General features: G+C 49.7%; 1 protein-coding gene across 13 annotated transcripts in view; it reads right to left on the bottom strand.

Annotated features, from left to right (window-relative positions):
* Window positions 1–5,531: 5,531 nt before the first annotated feature.
* COL6A3 (collagen type VI alpha 3 chain) overlaps window positions 5,532–20,626 on the bottom strand; it is a 58,271-nt gene continuing 43,176 nt past the window's right edge. For 7 of the 13 annotated variants that reach the window (XM_010407874.4, XM_019290952.3, XM_019290958.3 and 4 more), the window contains 17 exons: window positions 20,551–20,586; window positions 20,391–20,453; window positions 20,193–20,255; window positions 19,525–19,557; window positions 19,400–19,436; window positions 19,280–19,291; window positions 18,631–19,124; window positions 17,940–18,039; window positions 16,750–17,448; window positions 15,567–15,675; window positions 14,571–14,845; window positions 13,007–13,261; window positions 11,373–11,447; window positions 9,251–9,430; window positions 9,082–9,135; window positions 6,077–6,247; window positions 5,532–5,934 (listed from right to left, as the gene is read on the bottom strand). In XM_010407874.4, the coding sequence (XP_010406176.1) occupies window positions 5,894–5,934; window positions 6,077–6,247; window positions 9,082–9,135; window positions 9,251–9,430; window positions 11,373–11,447; window positions 13,007–13,261; window positions 14,571–14,845; window positions 15,567–15,675; window positions 16,750–17,448; window positions 17,940–18,039; window positions 18,631–19,124; window positions 19,280–19,291; window positions 19,400–19,436; window positions 19,525–19,557; window positions 20,193–20,255; window positions 20,391–20,453; window positions 20,551–20,586 (2,697 nt within the window). In that variant the 3' untranslated portion in view covers window positions 5,532–5,893. The remainder of the gene's footprint in view (window positions 5,935–6,076; window positions 6,248–9,081; window positions 9,136–9,250; window positions 9,431–11,372; window positions 11,448–13,006; window positions 13,262–14,570; window positions 14,846–15,566; window positions 15,676–16,749; window positions 17,449–17,939; window positions 18,040–18,630; window positions 19,125–19,279; window positions 19,292–19,399; window positions 19,437–19,524; window positions 19,558–20,192; window positions 20,256–20,390; window positions 20,454–20,550; window positions 20,587–20,626) is intronic. The other 6 variants (XM_019290957.3, XM_010407878.4, XM_010407879.4 and 3 more) reach the window with 4 other exon arrangements.

The raw sequence follows: 20,626 nt of genomic DNA, 5'->3' as shown, positions 1-20,626 counted from the left end.
ACGACACTCCCATCTCAGAGATCCCCAGCAACACATTGAGGTGCTTTCATCCCAGGTTTGGAAGCTAATTTTTGGTGAGTGAGGCTGGATGTTATTCCTAGAGTGCTTCCCTGGCTGCAAGGCATGGAGCTACGAGTCTGGAAATCACAGAATTATAGAATCCCAGAATTGTTTGGGTTGGAAGGGACCCTAAAGATCATCCCATTCCACCCCCTGCCATGGGCAGGGATACCTTCCGCTATTCCAGGTTGCTCCAAGCCCCGTCCAACCTGGCCTTGGACACTTCCAGGGATCCAGGGGCAGCCCCAGCTTCTCTGGGCACCCTGTGCCAGGGCCTGCCCACCCTCACAGGGAAGAATTTCTTCCTAATATCTAATCTAAATCTAATCTCTTTCAGTTTGAATTCATTCATGTCAATTTGAAGCCATTCCCCCTTGTCCTGTCACTCCACTGTTTACCCTTGTAAAGAGTCTCTCCTTATTTCTTGTAGGCTCCCTTCAGGCACTGGAAGGCCACAATTAGGTCACTCCAAAGCCTTCTTCAGGCTGAGCAATCCCAATTCTCCCAGCCTTTCCTCAGAGCAGAGCTGCTCCATCCCTCTGATCATCTCTGTGGCCTCCTCTGGACTGGCTCCAACAGCTCCATGTCCTTCCTGTCCTGGGGATCCCAGAGCTGGACACAGCACTCCCCATTTCATGGGTTTCCCTCAGCACAGCCTTCCCAAAAGCTTTTCCTCACAGGTGGCTCTGGGATCACCAGGCAGCACCCATCACTCTCCCACATCCCTCCCCCTTGCATCTTGCTGCATCCCAAAAGATGGGTGTCTGAACCTGCTGCCCTCCCAGCCCCGGGGAGCACAGCAAAAGGCTCATCCTCAACCCCCTGCCCGGGTTGTATCTTTGTAATATCAGGTTTTATGGAGCAGCACGGTGAGGTCATCGCAGCCGGCCGCGCTTTTGCTTCGGCGTGGTCGCCGTGGCAACGGAGGGAGAAACAAAACACAGAGTTCAGCACAGCGAAGTTTCCTGGCTGCCGGGGCTCATTTTTCTTCATGGGCTGGCTTTGGAGGGAGGCAGCGGAGCGGCCGCTCATGGAAACTCAAACGTCTTTCCCTCTCCCCTGTCTGCTCCCCCGTCTCTCTCCGCAGCAATGGAGATAAAGGTTACACATCTGGTTCGGATCTACTCTGTTTGACAAAAGAAAAAAAAAAAAAAAAAAAAAAAGCCGTGCTCCTGCTGTCCCATAAATCATCCCGCAGCTGGAGCGCACTCCCGGCTCTCGCTGGGGCTGTTTATCCCGCCACGTCCCACTGAGCCCTGGGGTTTGCTTTTGGGAAGGCTGCGCTTCCAGAGAGCTGCCTGCTGCCATTTTGAGTGATCCCCAGCCTCTGGGCAAGGCCTGGGAAGTTTAAAGTTATCATGGGTTAGAGTTTTGGGATTTAAAGCCACCCAGGATGCTCAGCTCAGCTCAGCTCAGCGCACGGGAATGGCGCTTGCTTGCAGTGAGCTCCCTGTCAGGTGCTGCTCCCCAGGAGCAACCACCCTGCCCCGAGGAGCTTATGGGGCTATAAAACATAGGCAGAAAGCAACTGAGCACCGAGAAAATCTAGGATCTTCCAGATCCCCTTATTTTACCTTATCATCTCCATCTTACTCCAAGGTTTAATGATTTTGGGATTGGGAGTTGCAGTATTTCCATCCCGCAAGCAGAAGACTGCTGGCCACTCTTCTGTCCCCTTTATCTGAAGATCCTTTGCTGCAGGCTCAGCTGTTCCAAGTTTATCTGCATCTCTGCATGGATACAGTCCTAATTTCCAGGGATGCCAGGCATGGAAGACATCATTTTCCTTGAACTCCTGACCTTGCAATGTCAACACTGGCTGTGTAGGGCATTGCTGGAAAACCTAGGAAGGGTCTGGGCAGGTACCTGTGAGCATCTATAGGCTTCTAGACTGGCTGCTTTTACTGATGTAATAAATTTAATACTGGCTAATAAAATGTGTCAGAGCCACTTTGCCTCTCCTTGTAAAGGTCTCCCAAGAAGGCTGTGATTAAATGCAAAGCTGCAGCATTGAGGGAGCCTAACCAAGCATTAAATGCTGATGCTGTCCTAAATTTAAGGGCCTGGCTTCAACGTTTAAGTCTAGGACACATCCTGCTCGTCATTTTTATGACCCCACTGGTACCATAAGAGGTTCTGCCTGTGCTCTGGTTTTGAACCCTGGAGTTCTCACCCGCAGGGTCGTAGCTCCCTGGCCTCCACAGGCAGCAGGGTCATCCAAACCTCTCTGGATTTCAACTGGAGAAAGTGAGACTTGAGAGTGACTATTCGTAATAGTTTCTCCCAGGGACTCCACTAGCACTCTTTAAGGAGGAGGTGTGGGTGCAGGAGGGGGTGTAGCATTTGTGGCTCCTTCTGGGCAGCCTGACTGTGGAATACTCCATCAGGAAGGTCCCTGGTAAAATAAGGGCTGGTGGCTCTGCTGATTGTAGCTCACCCATCTCCCTTCAGGTCCTGGAAGGAGAATATGAGAAAGATGTAGTGACAGGATAAGGGGGGATGAATTTAAACTGAGAGTGGGTTTAGATTGGATATTAGGAAGAAACTTCTCCCTGTGAGGGTGGGGAGGCCCTGGCACAGGTTGCCCAGAGAAGCTGTGGCTGCCCCTGGATCCCTGGGAGCGTCCAAGGCCAGGCTGGACGGGGCTTGGAGCAGCCTGGGACAGTGGAAGGTGTCCCTGCCCATGGGATGAGATGGGCTTTAAGGTCCCTTCCAACCCAAACCATTCTGTGGTTCTTTGATTGGGACAGAATGAGCACTCAGATTCAAAGACAAAGCATTAAATTCAAGGTTCACTTGGACTTTATGCAGGTCTCTGAGGCAGGGTCACCTCAACCTACATCAGCCCTGTGATGGTTTCCCTGACCCGATCCTGGAAAACTCCAGAGATTTAGAGCAATTCCAGTGACACTCTTTTACTTCACAGTGTGCCCTCAGCTTGAGGGGAAATTCTAGGCTGGAGTCTGGCTTTCATGGCATTGCTGTCCCCCCCCCAGGCAGGGGTGTAAGACTGAGGCGGTACCTTTTGAAGCCAGGCCAGTGGCATTTTTGATGCAGGAGGTGATGTCTACAGAAGAAATCCTGCTTAAAGGGGGGTCTGAGGTCACCCCAAAAGCACCAGGGCGTGGATCTCGGGGCTCCCCACTGGCAGCCGGGAGCGGAGCGCGTGGCTCGGGCCAGGCTGGGCTATTTTTACTCCGGGTCTGGTCCCGCAGCCACGCTGGCAGATGTGCTCCCAGCTGCAGATGACTTCCATGTGCAGCCCCTCGTGGCCGCTGGCCGGGGGCCCGGGGCGTAACGCGCTTCCTTAAAAGGCTCGGGAGGCGCCTGCAACGCCCCGGGGATGGGAGGGGATGAGGGGCCCCTTCCCGAGCTTCCTTCTCCCCCCGGCGCGCTGTGAAACCCCGGGATGCGCCCTGGCATCCTGGAGGGCTGCAGGGGCCGTGGAAAGCAGCTTTCCTGGGAAACGGAGGCGGCGCAGGCATTGGGAAAACCTTTCCCGTGCTGCAGAGGGGTGGGAGGACGGAGGGAAGGATCACTTTAACCTAAGTGCAGCTTTTAAACCCCGTGAGAGCAAAACGGGGGGGCTTGGCCATGCCCGGTGCACGGCGAGGTGCCGGGCAGGCTCCTGTGTCCCTCGGCGCCACTGCAAGAGCCAGTTAAAAGAATAAATAAATAAATAAATAAATAAATAACATTTACCCATTCCCCTCTTTTTAAATGAAGCCCTTGCGGTCTGCTCGGGGAAGGTGCCAAATAAACAGCGCAGCTTCCCCAGCTCAGCTGCCACGGCTTGGCTCATCCCCAGCCGAGCTGTCCCCTGTCCCCACGCAAGTGGCTCGGTGCTGGCGGGAAGTTTTGGGATCTGGGCTGCTCCTTGTGCCAGGAATAGGATGCCTGGACTGTAAATCCCCACGAGGACAAAGCCCAGAGCAGCCCTGCGAGCTCTTCTTGTGCCCTGGACAAGTCAGGGTGAGGCCCTTGGAACCCTGTGGATCATGTGCAGCACTGAGCAGGGAGCCTGAGGTGTCAGACCAGCTTCATTTGGTCTTGCAAGTGTTTTGGAGGGCAAGTCCTCCTCCTGGGAGCTGCTTCCAAAGGCATCATTGTTGTGTGTCCAGCACACGTGCAACATCTCCTGTTGTGGCCCCTGGGGATGCACGTGAAGGGCTTCAGAAAGCAGCAGGACAGCACCAGGTTGTCTTCTCCTCGTGCCAGTCCCACCCTGACCCATGGAAGAGCACCTGGAGATAAGCCCTGAATTGCAAGGGTCTCCTTTCCAAGATTTAACCAACGCAACCTGCTTCTCCAGAAGTCAATGCCCTCCCCCTGCTTTTGGTGTTCCAGCTGCCCTCTCCATGGCATGTGCCTGCAAGGCTCCATTCTTCCTTCCAGGCACCTCCAGCAGGCCATGGGAAGAGTTATCAAGCCCTGCCTGTGGACAGCAGCAGAGGCCCAGGGACGTTGAGGACATCAGCCCCACAGCCCAGAGCTGTACTGTGCCCTGGCCACTTCCATCTGCTTTGTGCTTTCAGCAGGGATTTTTGAAGGGGCAGGGAAATGTGCGTTGTTTCTGGGAATTTTAGCTTCCTTGGGTGAGCTCAGAGATGGACAGGAAGGGTAAAAATCATGGCTATGGAAAGTGAAGGAGACAGATGAAAATACTTATGGGGTCATTGATTCACACAGGTTGGAAGGGACACCCAGGGCTGGCTGAGGCCAAGTTGCTCCATGCCATGTCCAGCTGAGTTTAAATTCCTTCAGGATGGAGATTTCACAACCAAGACATCTCTGTCTCCACCTTTTTCCAAGCTGGAAATCTCCAGGTTGCCAGCAGCCTCTCAGCGCGGTCCCCCCGAATACCCATGCCACATTTATCCTCTCTTTGAGGCACAGTGGGATTCCCCCCCCCCCCCAAAATAATTGCTCTCCAGACCCTGGAAAATGACTCCACTGATACCCACGGTGGCTTTAACAAAGACAAACCCACGAGTTTCTCAAAACCTCCATTAGACTTTATTTAAAAGTTCTTTGTATAGACTTCCTGACACGGAATCCACAATAAAAATAAAATCCCCCTCCCTCCCGCTGCTCCCCCCTCCCCAGATTGCTTTGCTTTGTATTTTATAAAACATACAACATCAGAAGAATGCCAGAGGCACCCTACACCACAATTTAAAGATTTGTTAACTGAGGCCTTGGTCCCAGCAGTGCATTTGCATTTGGAAACTTTGCTTCCTTTTCCTTGCTAGTTCAGTTGGCCACGTGTGGTACAAATGCATACAAAGATCTAGTCTGAGATCTAATCCAGCAAAAGGGGGAAAAAAAAAAAAATAGGAAGAGTGAAAATGGAACCACTTGTTTGTCAGAATCAGCCGCCCTCTTACACAAAGGCTTCCCCTGTAAAGTTATGCTCAGTTATGAGAAAGATAAAAGCAAGCAGGTAACAAGTTGCAGTGAAATTATTATGACTCTTTTTTTTTTTTTTTTTTTGACTCATTTTCATGGCACTTTAGATAGGCAGATTGCCAGAATTGGGGGAAAATAAGGCTAATTTAGAGACATGTTGAGAGACAATAACAATCTGCACTTAGGTAAATATTTGGCAACGTTGAAGCTATACAATATAACCCGGGCACATGTAGCACTCAGTCCACAAACAGTTTAGCACCATATTGATAGGTCATGCAGCAAAACCCTCTCCTCGGGGTTTGCTTGGGAGTTAAAAGCATGAAATATTACAGTGCAAGGTCGTCTATACCCTTAGCTTCTATAGGGACAAGGTGGCAAAGGTGATGCTGTCTCAGAGGTAAGTGTTGGCCAGCCCCTGGCTCTATGTCCCTATCGTCGTCACCACGCCGGGGTTGATGGTACCTGGTGGACAAAGAGGGAACAAATAAGCTTTTGATGCAAGATATTGAGGGAAGATAAATGAGGTAATTGCCAGGGCTTGCTGAGGAGTCCAACCCCATGCTGCAGTGTGGGAATGCCAGGGATTTGGCTGAGTGCCTCTTACCAGGGATGCAGAGTTTTTCACATTCTTTCTGCGTGTTGAACCTGTTCTCGTTGCCGCCACAGCCGCCGTACCAGAAGCGGGCGCAGCTCTTGGTCTCGGGGTCGTAGTACCACTTCAGCACAAAGTTCCTGCAGGTGCCCTCGTCCTTCTGCAGCCGGCAGATATCCATGACTGTGGAAAAAAGCAGGAGCAACAGCGGTCAGTAGCACTCCTGGGTGAAGCACAGCCTTTTCTGAGTGTATCTGCAGGGCAGGGCTGGAATGCAAGCTGAGAAAGGGCATCCACGGCACAGACTGTGCACATCTCCTGTGCCTAAATCCCATCCCTTTCTTTGCAAAGAGAAGCTCTTTCCCTGGAGGTCACCAGCCCTGGTGCACAAGTCCTCTTCTGTGTTGCTGCCATGCACCCAGGAGCGATGAAGGGGGAGCGTTGCATGGCAGTGGTTGTCTGCAAATCCCTTGGATCTGTAGGAAATGAGTTGGCAGGTCTCAGAACTGAGAGAGGACTGGCTGGGCTGCAAGGGAAGAAGTACTGGCACCATCATTTTCCCACTAAAATGGCTGACTTCCTCTGACAAGAGAAATCTTCCATGTGAAGGTGCTCCTGGATCTACCACACATTGCTCAGGGCAACTTTCATCCCTTGCTGGGTGAGTGGGGAATAAAACAACAAAGCACTTGGATGTGGCAAAATGAAAATGCCAAATAACTTTACAAAAATAGAATTAAAAAGTATCTGATATCAGTCACTGATTTACCATCGGGTCACAAACCTCCCTTCACTCAGGGGTGCAGAAGGAGCTCGTGTCACCTCTGCTCAGCACAGAGAAGGGGGAGTCAGAAATCAGTATTGACCTTGAAGTTCAGCTTTGCTTTTGGGCTCCTACCAAAAGGTTCCCCATGCCTTAGGCAATCTCTTTGCCTTTTTTATATTCAGATTTTCTTTTTCCAAAGTCCATGTCCCTTCTCCCCCACCTTCCAAAACACTGAAATCCAGCAGATGTGAACACAGGAATGACTCTACCCCAAACCTGCACAGGAATCAAATCCAAAAACTAATCAAAACAGAAGAATTTCTTTTGCAAATATAACCTAATTTTCCCCTCTTTCAGTCTGAAATTAAACAAAAGCTTATCCAAAAATTTCCAAGAATTGATGGAGAGCAAGACCTAGGGAGTTAAAAAGTGTTTTAAGCTGTGGCAGGTTCAAAAGATGGGGAGAGCTGGGATTTTAATTCATCCCGTGGAGAAAATGTGCCTGGGCTCCTCAGTTATGCTTAACAATTACTTTTGTCATGGTCGAAACATGAATAACAATAAAAAAATAGAACCATAGAATCATTAAAGTTGGAAAAGCCCTCTAAGACCCTTGAGCCCAACCACTACCCCCGCACTGCCAAGCTCCCCACTAAACCATGCCTCGAGTTCCACATCTACACATGAAAAATATATATAAGAAGTCAATAATTAAAGGGGATCACAGCATTTAAAAGGCTTCAAATGGGAAGTGGGTCTGGTGCATATTTTTGCACCCAAAGTGCCTTAAGGTTTGGGAGCTCAACTCATTTCTCAGTGTTGCACCTGCTATGGGCTGAACCCAGAGCCTGAGCCACCACCCAGCACCTTAAAAGCTGAGCTGACTGAAGTCCTGTGTCTATTTTCCATGGGGGTTCAAGCTCTGGCTTTGCAGAAAATGAAAAGGGAATAAAGCGAGCAGAGAGTGGTGGGCAGGGACCTGAGCATCCCTCCAGGGCCCCTCGGCTGCTTTTCTTGGCTCTGTGCCCAGGGCAGAGCGGTGCCAAGTTGATGAAATGTCACTTTAGCCTCAGCAACAGTTGCTGGAAATACCATCAAGGCATGTGACAATGATCAGAAGGGGCTAGCATGTAGGACAGGGCTAGCAGAAACACGTGCCCTCTGGAGAAAACCTCATCAGGGAGGGTTCCCTGCTCTCTGAGGGTGGAATACTGCTCTGGAGTGAAGCTACAGGTTCCTGCACTGCTTCCTCCAGCTGCTAAATCCTCAAACTGCGGCCAGAGGATCCATGATGCCCATTTGCATCCCCAAAGCACCTTGAAATCCCCTTTTGCCACCCCTGACATCTCTGTGGCTGCTGGTGGCCGCCTCCTCCTTGCCTCCACATCTCTACAGGGCTGCCAGTGACAAAAATTCCCAAGCATGATTTAAGGATCCTAAAATAAACCTAAGAAAGTCAAATGGGGTGGAAGGGTCTGTAATTTGCCTTTTCAGACCCTGTCATGACCCTCCCTTTAGGTACCAGAGCTGTCTTCACTCCTTGGTTTCCCTCCCAGCTCCACAAAGGGCCCTGAAACCCCTCTGGGAGGGGGAGGCTGCTCTGATAAGGAAGATTTGCTGGGCTCTGTTCCCATCCCAACCCCTTGCTGAACCAACAGATGTGATTTCAAGCTACTTCACCCTTCCCAGGTCTTGAAGAGGTTTGCAAACACAACCCCTAAACCTCAGAAACTCCTTGAGGAGAGGAGGGCATTGCCATTTTCCTGCAGGCTCCTCCCTCAGCCTTGACTTTTATCTTTTGGTGATGAAGAAAAACATCTCCATGCAATACCCGAGCCCCACGGAGCCACTTTCCATCAGGTGTTTTGGTTGCAGGCAGTGAAATGTTGGGAATTCTCTGCATTTCAGCAGAGTGGTGGCACTTTGTGGTCACACAGATATAACACAAACTGGTCTGGGACCGTGCCACACTCCAGCTCAGCAACCACCGGTCTCTGATGAAATCCAGTGAGTTTTGCCACTCAGGTTGTGCCAACACAGCACGTCCTGGTGGGACAACACACATGCAAAGTGACTTGCTCATGCAAAGCAGATGGAAGGGCGTGGTTGTGTGAAGGAGCAAGTGAAAACTGAGTCTGTACTACTTTTGATCGGTGGTTGGACAGGCTTGGATGCATGCTGTGAAATGGTCAAGGTGAAAGAATGGGTTTGCTTGGTTTGTGATGATTAATTTTTGTTGTGGGGGTGTTACCTGATGATAATCTTTTCTCAAGGGGTGGCTGCTGCATGGCTTTCTCAGCTGCTGCTGGAGGAGGAAAAAGCGCATGGGTTTGGATTTTAAACCGTGTTTTCTCTCTGATCCAAACATCATTTGACAATAGGATAAAATGTGAAAGGGTGAATCCTCATGGGGTACTTACATGGCTTTAAGCATTTGTTATTGCACTCAGCTTCGGTCTCAAATCTATTGGCATTACCTCCACAGCCACCATACCAACCCTGGCTGCAGAACTTGTGTTTGGAGTCAAAGAACCACACAATCTGATAGTCCTTGCACTGCATGCCCATGTCAAAGTCCAGCAAGCAAGGGTCTGGCCAATCTGCATGGCAAAAGGTGCAAAGGTTAAGTAACTCTGAGAGGGTTAAAAGCTGAAAAAGCAAAGAGATTGAAAAGAAAAAAAAAGGAAAATAAGGCCTGGTTCAGGACTGGTAGCAGTTCCCTCTCTTCAGTTTTGTCTTGCTGGATGCAAACCTTCCCCAGCCTCCAGCTTACCTCTCCTTGCTCTTGGTTTTGTCACAGATCCAAACCCCAAATCCTTGGAGCAACATAGTGGGAACCCTTGCTCCCCCACTGGTGCACTCAGGACTGAGCCCTCACACAAATCCCCCTCCCCTCTATTTTCAAAGCTATTTGTCTTGGCAGTAACTTCTAATCCTTAAGTGCATTTATCTCTAAAAGCAAGTTGCACCTGGTGTATGTGAAGGCTAAATGAAGATTTAAAACTATGTCCCTTTCCTGCCCCAAAAAGGATAATTTAGGTCCAAATCCCTGGGTTTTTATTAGCTATGCTGGGCCATCCATGCTATTTTACCTATATAAGGAGGGCAGAATGTGGGCTTTTCTCCAAGGTCTCTCGGAAGATTTACGCATGGGTCTCTCCCATGAACTAGAGGAGGCTCAGCTAAACCCATCCCCAATCCCCTGCTCTCTTTAGTGTCTTTATCCTGTTGAAAACCTTTGGATTAGCATCCCTGAGGAATGCTCCCCCAAGATTGCTGGCTGCCATAAATCCTCAGGCAGAGGCATTTGCCGCAAGTGGGTCATCAAGAGGAGCTGAGATGGAGAGGTCTGTGTGGAAGTGCAGAGCAAGCACACAGCACATCCATTGTCCTTGGAGCAGGAGGAGCCTGCACACCTGGGTTCCCAAGGGCCGGCGCCAAGGGGTTAAACAAGGGGTTAAACAAAGCCACGGGGTGCTTGTCACCTGGCGGGAACAAGGCTGCTGAGGGGACGTCAGTGCCAGGGAGAGGGGCCAGATGAGCAGGAGCACATGGGAAGGGAAGGACGATGGGTCATGCAGGAAGGAGAAATGAGTCAGTCCAGCACAAGCCCTTGGCCCCTCCGCTGCGAAAAGCTCCAGTGGTGCCACCAGCCAGGCATGAATGAGATCCATGCTCATCCCACTCAACACCAGCAGCCAGAGCTCAACGGCAGCTCCACAGCTCCTGGCTGAACACACTGAGTGGCAGCATTTCCCTGTGCTCTCAGACCACTTTGTGAAGAAAATGAGCCACAGTGCAAGCAAAACGTTTAAAGGAAAACATGGGAACAACGATCCAGGGATGAGTTTTGGATGACAGATCCATTTTTGGTGTGCCTGCTGTGGCTGTGCTGCTTGATGAAGGCCGAGAGCCCTTTCAGGTCCTTGGAGGAGGGGTTGTGACACTGGTGGTACCACTGAGTGTGACAGCACCGATGTGATGACCTTGATGTCACCCAAAGCGATGAAATGTATGAACAGCTACGGTGATTATGGGTTGTTAACATGGGGTCAAACACAGAGTAGGGCCTCCCACTAGAACAGGGTGCTCCAAGCCCTGTCCAGCCTGGCCAAGCACTTGTTGGGAGCTGTGTGTTAAACCAAGGAGCCAAGACCTGGGATTTGCCCCAAATGGAGAGAGAGGGAACGAGGAAGCATCGGGTGATGTTCTACATCCACACCTACGTCTAGGCACGTTGGGAGGACATGGGGCACAGCTTGTCCCTGAAGAGTGGCCAGTGCTTGGGTCATGACTCATCTCCCATCCTTATCATGGAAACAGCACCTGGTTGGAGTTTCCCAGGAAGACCAGAGCAACTTCAGGGGTTCTGGATCCCTCATGGGGCAGAGACTCCAATGCAGGGCTCCAACCCATGTGGCCAAGGATGTCATCAAGGCCATGATCAGTTGGCTTTGCAAAGCCAAGGACTTGCAGATCCTTTGATCTTGGTGAGACTGTGAGAGCCCCTGGCCCAGCACTCCCCCCATGGCCCGCACTCACCACTCTCAGGCCCCTCCAGTGGCTCGGTGTTGAGCATCATGTTGGCCAGGGACACCTGGGGCTGCGCCGGGGTCTCTGTGGAGGACAACCAGAGGGTCAGTCAAAGGGAAGGGCATCAGCAGCAGCACCCTCAATGCAGTCATAAACAAACTCCCTGGCCCCAGCTCCAGTGCAGGAGCCACATCTGGATCTGTTTAGCCGAGCACACACATCTGAGAAATGTTTATTGGAGGCAGCTGACAGGATGAGTAATCCCCAACTGCCCGGCTGCTCCAGGACAGGATCACCTTCCGTCTCCAGCCAGTGGCTCTGCTTGGGCTCGTCCTTGGGGGTCACGACAGAGGAGCATCCTCAGGGCCCCATGTGACTGCTTTGGATGCCCCCACTCACCCCACAGCATCGACAGGGCAGGGGCTCAGGAACTGGGTGTGGCCTCTCTGGAGCCAGTTTAGCTTTGATCTCCTGGCCTTAGAGATGGCAGAATAAAAATGGCACCCCCCAGGGGAGCCAATCCATGATGAATCCGTACTCTCTTGTTCCCTAAAGGGCTCTCTTGGACTACACTCCTTCCATCACACCTCACATCCTTCTAGGAGCTACGGTGAGGATTGTTACGGGTGAAAAAACTCCATGGGGCTGGAGGGCAGGAGGGGGCTGCAGCCACAGGAAAGGCTGGATTTGCTTTTCTTTAGTGTACAGTTTGGGTGTGGAAAAGGGGGACAATCCTACTCAGTGTCCAGGTCACAGCTTGTCACCACTGCCTACTCAGTTTGTTCCCATTCAAGATTTATTCTATGGGAAAAGCAGCTTCCCTGGGCATTGGGAGCTCCAATTTAGCACATGCAAATATTACTTCTACCCACTGATGTCTTTTCTCAACATTTTTGTGGGCATGTTTATTGCTTGTGAAGGTAAGAGACTGGTCCAAACCCACTGAAGCCAGAGGAAAGGCTCTCTCAATTGTCTCGGACGTGCCAGAGGAAGCCAGACACGGCACTGGCAGGACCAGCGCAAACTTCACACCACGAGGCCAAGTCACCTCTGTGCCAACTGCATTAAAAAAAATTGGCTGTGTCTTAGACAGCAACTTTTGGCCATGCCAGAGGGTTTGGGGAGGCTCACATTGGATCTGCACACATGGAGCTTGGATGCCCAAGGGACTCTGTTTCATGTCTTCTTTGCGTTTCTTTCTGGATAGTATGGGAAGCAGACCGGTAGCTATGGAAATGGTGATCAGAGAAGCAGCTTTTCTTGCTTATTTTGAAATTGGGCTGGACTGAGTTTACCAGTTTGACTCATTAATAATTGCAGTAGTGCAGGCTAGACCCCCACCAAGACCTTTTGCATCAATGTACAAAACCTGCAGCATGTAACAAACCCCACTCTGGGACTGCCTTTAATTATCCCACATTCTGTGTGCATTTTAACTCCACTGAAGTGCAACTCCCATTTTTCAAAGAAACACATCTGCCACGTCTGCTGATCCAGAGGGTGGCAGACATGAAGTGACACAACTGAGCACAGCCAGACTGTTGGTACCAACTGATTCCTGATCCCTTTTCTTGTCCTTCCCACTTTTTGTGTCTGCTTAATGAAAAAAAATGAATGTCCAAAGGCTTTCAAGAGTCACTTACTTGTGCTGAATGACCCTGTGTAGGTTACTTTGGGCTGTGATTTCTGGTAGCCAGTGATGACGACGATGTATTTTTGCCCACTCCTGAGCCCTCGGATGACGTGTTCGGTGCCAGTCAGGTTTTGCCTCTGCACAAGGGAGTGGTCATGGGCCAAAGTGACAGTGACATCAAAGGTGTTGTGTGGCTCGGGGCTGGCCCAGCGCAGCCTGGCACTGCTCTCGGTGACATCTGTGATCTGGATGTCGTGGGTCTTTGCTGCAGGGCAGAATCAAAAGGGACACCAAGCAGTGAATGAAGAGGGAAAGATCTCAAGGAAAAAGTGTCTCAGTGATGCAGAATCTTCTTTCCATGGCAAGTGCAAGCCAAGCTGGGACTTGGCTGTCTCAGATGCCACTGCAGGGGAGGCTTTGTTTTCCATAGACCAGATGATTTCACCAAGTGGTTTATTTATATTTAATAATCTGTTGCAATCTAGCAAATCAAAACATTTTTTTTTTTTAAACAAGATTCTCACAGCTTGAAATTCCCAGCACTTTCCCAACAGCTGTAAATGTGCTCAGTCAGATCCTTCTCTAGGGTGCAGCAGATTCACTGAGCTGCTGAAGACCTTCAAGCCAAGCCTGCTTAAGAGTGAACATAAAATCACAGACTGGTTTGGGTTGGAAGGGACCTTAAAGACCATCTCGTTCCAACCCCCCACCGTGGGCAGGGACGCCTTCCACTAGACCAGGTTGTTCCAAGCACCATCCAACCTGGTCTTGAACACTTCTGGGGATGATAACATAACCTTAACAGGTCAAAGAAGTTATTATGGAAAGGTTTTCCTGCTCTGGCAGAGTACTGGATGAGACCTTTATAAACACTGCTTAAAGCACTGGTGGAGCAAGAAACACCCAGAAAAGTTTATTCCCCTCAAGCTGATGAAAGCATTAGCCTTGCAAAAGCTGATTGCTTTTATTTATTGCTTTTTACTTATTATTTATGCAGGGACTTGCCATCGGTCACTGGATGAGCATCCCTGTGCTTGGACACATTCTTTGATCCTTGCTCAGCTAGTGCAGATCTGCCTGCACCCCCTTGCAAAAATACCTGGGAAACCTCCTTTGTATGAACTGTGCTTGTATGAAAGAGGCTTGGCATTCCCAAATAGGTCTCCACACTGATCCATTGGTGAACCAGCTATTCCTATTATCTGAGAGTTCCAACAATGCCATTATATGAATCACCATAAATAGCAAAACTTGGCCAAGGCGTGATGCTATGAGGAAATAATGGAAACAAATGAACCACACTAGAAAGAGAAGTTCTCTGTAGCTGGACGGATTGTTCCTGCTTGTGTTTTGCCTAGGGGCCACCTGTCCCTCACCCATTTTTGCACAAAATTCTTAACACAAAGTGACAACACCCCAGCACAGATTTCCAGGTTTACACCTAAAACCAAAATTTGGCCTCCGGGTGACATTTCCTACAGGAATAATCCTCTCAGGGGGCAAGAAGAGCCACAACCTGCTGTGGTTCAGCCTAGAGGGAGGCACTGCCCACATGGGGAGAGCTGTTCACATACCGCTGTGTCTCCTCCTGCCACCGGCCGCGGTGGCTGTGGCGTTGGTGGCGGCCCGGCCACTGGCTTTGGCATGGGCAGTGGCACCGGCTGCTCCCTGGGCAGTGGCATTCCCCCGGACCACAGAGCTGGCCGGGGTGGTCTCGGTGGCTCTGGCCTGGGTTGTGGTGCTGGCAGGAGTGGTTCTGGCATGGGTACTCGCCACTGGCTTGATGGTTGCGCTGACCGTGGTGCTGGCAGTGAAGGTCTGGGTGATGGTGGCGTTGGGAGCCACAAACCTGAGCAGAATTTTGGAAGCAGAAAGGAGCTGATGTAGAAACCATTGGCAAGAACCCACCTGGGGTCAAGAGTCTTTGCCAGCTTTAGATTTGCCCACAGTGAAGAGTGAAAAGTGCTTAAATCCAAGCAGTGAAAAGTGCTTGGAGCAACCCTGTGTCTAGTGGAAGTTGTCCCTGCCCAGGCAGGGGGTCGGAACAAGTTGGGCTTTAAAGTTCCCTCCAACCCAAACTGTTCTGTGATTCTGTGATAAGAGTGAATTCAACAGAGAGATCTGCAGCATGCCTGACTTCAAGGGGCTTGACCTTCTAAAGCCATGACAGCTCTGGGCCACCAGTGAGTCTTGGTGACACAAGCTTTCACTTCTCTTCTGAAAATATTAGTATGGATTCTGTCATGGATCACAGATAATCCAGGGCAGCCCAGCCTCTGAAAATAATGTTTTGAGTAGAAAGCCCCAAATTAATAGTAATTTCTGGAAATCCTGACCTACATGATCAAACTCAGCATGTACCTCCTTCATATTTTTATACCTATATAAATATGACATTTACCCCAAATTTACAATTATACGTTAGCTTATAAGATGTCTCTGTTGCTCTTTTGACACAGCACTGAGGGAACTAGTAAAATTAATTAAAACATTACTAAAATTATATTAATGAAAAGATAATCCTGCTTGCTTGCATTGAAGTTGCTTTTTCTTTCCAAAGCATTACTCACACTGCTTTCTGCCCAGTGAGCACGGGGTGCTGGCTCTGGGCTTGCTGACCATTCTGGAACCACTCACACTGTTTCCTTATCTCTGGAGACAAGTAGAAAGCAAATTCACCTGGAGACAGAGAGAGACATTAAACACTGGAGTTGGGGATGGTCGATACCCACCACCAACACATTACATGTATTTCTTTTTAATTAAAAAAAAAAGCAACCAACTTTTCTCTTCTTGCTACTGTTTGGTTACTGGGATGGGAGATTTGTTATTCCAGTTCACAAACACGAGGGCCTTAACTACAAGAGGGCTGTTTGCCTGAGTACACATTTCTTGTAACAAGGTACTTCCAACCACACAGGTAATGGTTTTTTTCAAGAGTTAGAAGTTTCCAGGACTGCTGTAAGCAGTAAATGGAAAAAGAAAACTGAGATAACCTAAACATTTATTTCCAGATGTTTGCTTCCTATTTAGTGCAAGACATTCCTGAATCTGTGCTGTATCAGCCCCTTAATCTGATTTTCAGGAATTTTTGCTGAAAACTAGCTTTCCTAGAAGAGGTCCATTTCTTATCCTTGCTGGGCGAGTGTGTTTAGGAGCTCTGGCAGCTGGAGGTCCAGCCTGGGGTCTCTAGCTAAGATGAGATGTAAATTTTTGAGGCACAGTCAGCATATCCCAAACACAGCAGCATTATTTATCCCTGAACAAACAATCCTGTCCATCTGGTCCTTCAATTTGCATACAGCAACTGCAGATCTCAGCCTGAGCCAGCCAAGGGCCTGCTGGACATGATGTTTATGCTGAAGTTGGGAGGAAAGATTTTCTGTGTGTTCAAGGAGCTCCAAGGGAGCTCTAGCAGGCTGCAAAGGGCCTCAGCAGGACCTATGTGAGAGGCAAGCCAGGCAGGATGAGATCAGAACCCACAGGTGAGCCCATGGAGACCAAGGCAAAGCACACTGAAGTGCAAACTGCTTGGTGGATCAACATGGAATGGGATGGGAGGCCAAAGTGAACAAAACCCAGACATACTCAGGTAGGTAAATATGAGCAGCCCAAATTGCACCAAACAGTACAAACCATAGAAAAAGAGTCTAAGTTCAGTGGGTGCTGCTGCCCAAAGCCTTTCAGATTAACCCCTCTGAGGCCACGTGTTGCCCCTTCCATGACACTTTGGCTGCAGGATGTTACACTTACTTCTGATAAAGGATGGCAGCAGTGTCCCAAAACGCAGCAAGGGCTCTTCATGGAGCTCTCCTGGCTTATCGACCAGCTTGAAGAACACATCGTTTGGCTCGCTGGCAAGGCTGTAGATATTCTTGGCATTCACCTTCCTGCCGATGCCCAAGATAACAAAGAAGTACCCTTTGCATTTTGCATTGATGACAACCCTCTGCAGGTGCTCCAATTCTTTTTTGTTCACTTTTCCTGTCATCATCAGAACTATGACTTTTAGGTCCCGAGGGTTTGGCGCACTTTCAAAAACATGAGCGATTGTGTGTTCAATTGCACTTCCTAGAGCCCTCGTGCCATGGAGCTGGGTCATTTGGTTGTGGAGGTAATTAATGATCTTCTCTTTGGATGCATAATCAGTTAGTGAGAACTCAGTTTTTACTGGTGGGAAGCTTGAGTTGGTTTCGTATTCGTAAGGTGCTTGCTGGAGAACGGCCACTCTGGCATGGTGCTGGGATACTTTTGGCTCTGAGCTGATTTCCAGGTTAGTTACAAGGTGGGAAATGTACTTCCTCATCTCACTGAACTGCAGAGGGGTGGTGGACTCAGAGCTGTCCAGGATAAAGGCTATGTCCGTGTCCACATCTGTGGGGGCTGCCCTTCTGTCTCTGAATGCAGGTCTCTGGCCACCTATACCGCAGCTGGGATGGGGGTCACACACATCTGGGGAAGAAATACAGTGGGTTTCACCTGCAGGACCTGGACACAACCCTCCCTCATCACTGTGAACATCTCTTGCATCACATGAAATACCATCAAGGCCTGGACATTCGCTGGTCCATTGCTTGATGCCAAAGTCATTTCATCCCACAACACATTCAGTTATGTGTTCAGTATTTTTTTATCTGCTCCTTTGTCCAAGGGGATCCCTGAAGCACTCTGTCATAAGTGGCAGAAGGCCATCTTTTAGAGCACTTAACTGTCAGTATTTGGGCTGTGAAAGCAGCAACCAGACAAAAAAGGAGCTTCTCTTTACAAAGTAGAGAACACCCAGCGAGCCTCGTTCACAATGCCAATGTTTTCTGCTCAACCCGAGAATGCCTTGTATTCATCAACAAAAGGGCTGACTCCCAACTGGGTTTCCCTTCCTATGACTGACTGCTGCATGACCAGAAGGATTTGGAACTGTCTAGAGGAGAAATTGGATGCTTTACCCAAACAAATGTGACAAGTCAAGAGCCTCTGAATGGTTTCATTCAGCTGACTGCCGCTGGTTGGAAGAACAATGGCATGACCAACCGCTGTGTTGTTGATCTGGTGAGAAGGAAACAGAAAAACACGGAGTCGGTAATACTGCCTTCTGTTATTCTCAGCTCAAAGGAGGGGAGGGCAATCCACAACTCTGAGGGATTCTCTGCTCAGCGCAATGCTCTCGGTGGATCCCTTTTGGAGGAGCCTCATGTCCCCGATGTCAGTTTAGAGTCATAAACTCCAAGAACAGGGACTGCTTGAACCAGTGCTCAGTGAGTTCATCTGGGGCTTTTTCGTGGCTTTCAATCTCTGCCTGTCCACTCTCCCTCTGCCATCAAAGCTAATGTACTCCCACCTTCCCACCCTTTGCCTTTCTGTCAAACTCTTCCTTCTGTTTCATCCCCCACCTGGAACCCTGGAGCCATGGCCTGGGAAAAGAGTGACTCATGAGAGTCTCACTAGCATTTCCCAGCCTGTGCCATGGTGATTATGGAATTAGGGTTTTTCTCCTAATGGATGGATGAGTTTTGCCAGCAATGCTCTGTTCCACACTTGAGAGGCCTGTGGAAGCCAAGCATTGCCTGTGGCATCCAACACCATCAAACCAGACCAAGGTCATGAGCAGAAAACAAAGAAAGGGTGAAGGGCCCCAACCTCCAGAGCTCTGGCAAGAACCGCATCCTGCCTGCTGGTGAGGAACACGGGCACGACCCCGGCATCATAGAGCTTCAGCACGGCATCATTGAGCTGTGGGGATGCTCTCGTGTCCCCGTTGCTGAAGAAGACAGCCACCTTCCTCATCAGGAAGCCACTGCGGGCACGCTTGAAGGTATTCCTGGCCACGAAGGACATGGCAGTTTCTAGGCTGCGTGGCTTCGTGGTCAGGGTTGCCTGAAAGTTTTGGATCTGCTGGAGGAGGCTGGATTTCTTCCTGGCATCAGCAAAGCGGATCTCGGTGGTGACCTCGTTGTTGTAGGTGACCAGAGCCACCCGTGCCCCCCGGGGACAGTTGCTCTCGGCGATGGTTAAGTTGTTGACCACTCTGAGCACGGTTTGCTTCATCCTGTTGAAAACCTCCCTCACGACGCCCGAGGAGGTGTCAATAGCAAAGGCCAGCTCAGTTGGGAAGACAGGGCACTCCTTGGGACCTATTGGGAATGTGCATTGGAAATAAGTCATGCCTTAAACAGCTCTCAGGATTCAAGGACAGCGTCCTCAGCCAGGGTGAATCGTTCATATGTGGGGAGAGTGACAATCGTGACACGCAGCCACCCTGGGGTTTAAGGGACTCAATGAGACTTACCATAGCAGCAAGCTGTGGAAAAGATGGAGAGAAAAAACCAGCTTGGTCAGTGCTATTCTTGTAACATGATGGGCAAATAAGGGTAGAGGGAGGCGCTTAGCAAAGCACTGAGGTACTCACGGCATTTGTCTTTGATGTTTCGCACCAGCGCACATTGCTTTAGGAAATAAAGGGGGGGAAAGAGATGTGTCACACAGCCAACCCGAGGGTGTTTCAAAACAAGAAAGAAATTATGCCACACTTACATCTCTGGATTCTCCTTTCTCGCCTTTAAGGCCCTGTTTCAAAGAATGAAGAGAACTTGAGTGCAATGTGTATCTCCAGGGTGCCCCACGAACACTCTCGGAATAACTACTGTACCATGGGTCATGCCAAGAGCCAAGCGAAAGCCTGTCTGTTCTCAGCTGTGTTTCCAGCAACAGGGGGAAGGGCTTTTCTGTGTGAGGAGTAAACCTAGCTGAAGCCAAACCCAAAAGGGGGGTTGGAACTAGATGGTCTTTAAGGTCCCTTCCAACCCAGACCATTCTGTAAGTTACAATGCTCCAGGTTCACATGAAGAGCTAGGGTGCCTTATACCAGCCAGATTTGGTCATGGACCATATCCTGTGTGGGATGGTAAATGATAAAGAGCTGGGGATCTCCTAGAAGGAGTTTTAAGGGCCATATTGCAATGGGGAAATCCTAATGCCTGGTAAGAGCATGTCTCTTGGCTTTTTCCTTCTGTTTGAGGAGGAGTAAATATTTGTCAGTGATAAACAGCTACTTAGAAATTTATAGAGACACATCCAAGACAAATAAAGAGGAATTTCCCCCACTTGAAATCAGCAGCAGACAGTGACGGGCTTATTTTTCAACCCCTTGCACCCATAGGGACCACAACACGAAGCCAATCAGCAGTGCAATGAACACTTACAGATGGCCCAGGATATCCAATCTCTCCTTTCTGACCAGGTATCCCAGGTTGTCCTGCATTTCCCTAGAAAGAGAGAACAGAGAAGTCCTCTCCATGAACATCTGTGGGAGGACTCCCAGGAGCACTTGGAGGAAAAAATATGTCCATCCTCCAGGGCATTCATGCAGAAAGGAAAAATTGTGCCATGGTCCAACTTACTCTGCGACCTCTGTTTCCTTTGGGGCCGGGGCCTCCAGCGACACCACGGTCACCAGGTCCACCCTAGAAGGAGAAAACCACAAACAGCAGCTCTAAACCTGCACAGGCCCATGGAAAATTGCTTGGAAAAATGAATGCACAGCTCATGGGCTGCACCTACCTTTGGCCCTGCATAACCTATGAAGCCGCGTTCTCCCTGAAACAACAGAAAGGTTAATTTGAATACGTTCTAGAAA

Source organism: Corvus cornix, chromosome 7, assembly GCF_000738735.6.
Source record: "Corvus cornix cornix isolate S_Up_H32 chromosome 7, ASM73873v5, whole genome shotgun sequence".
In the NCBI taxonomy this organism is placed as follows: domain Eukaryota; kingdom Metazoa; phylum Chordata; class Aves; order Passeriformes; family Corvidae; genus Corvus; species Corvus cornix.
Note: the sequence above shows the minus strand (reverse complement) of the source record. Positions and strands in the feature narration are given on the sequence as shown.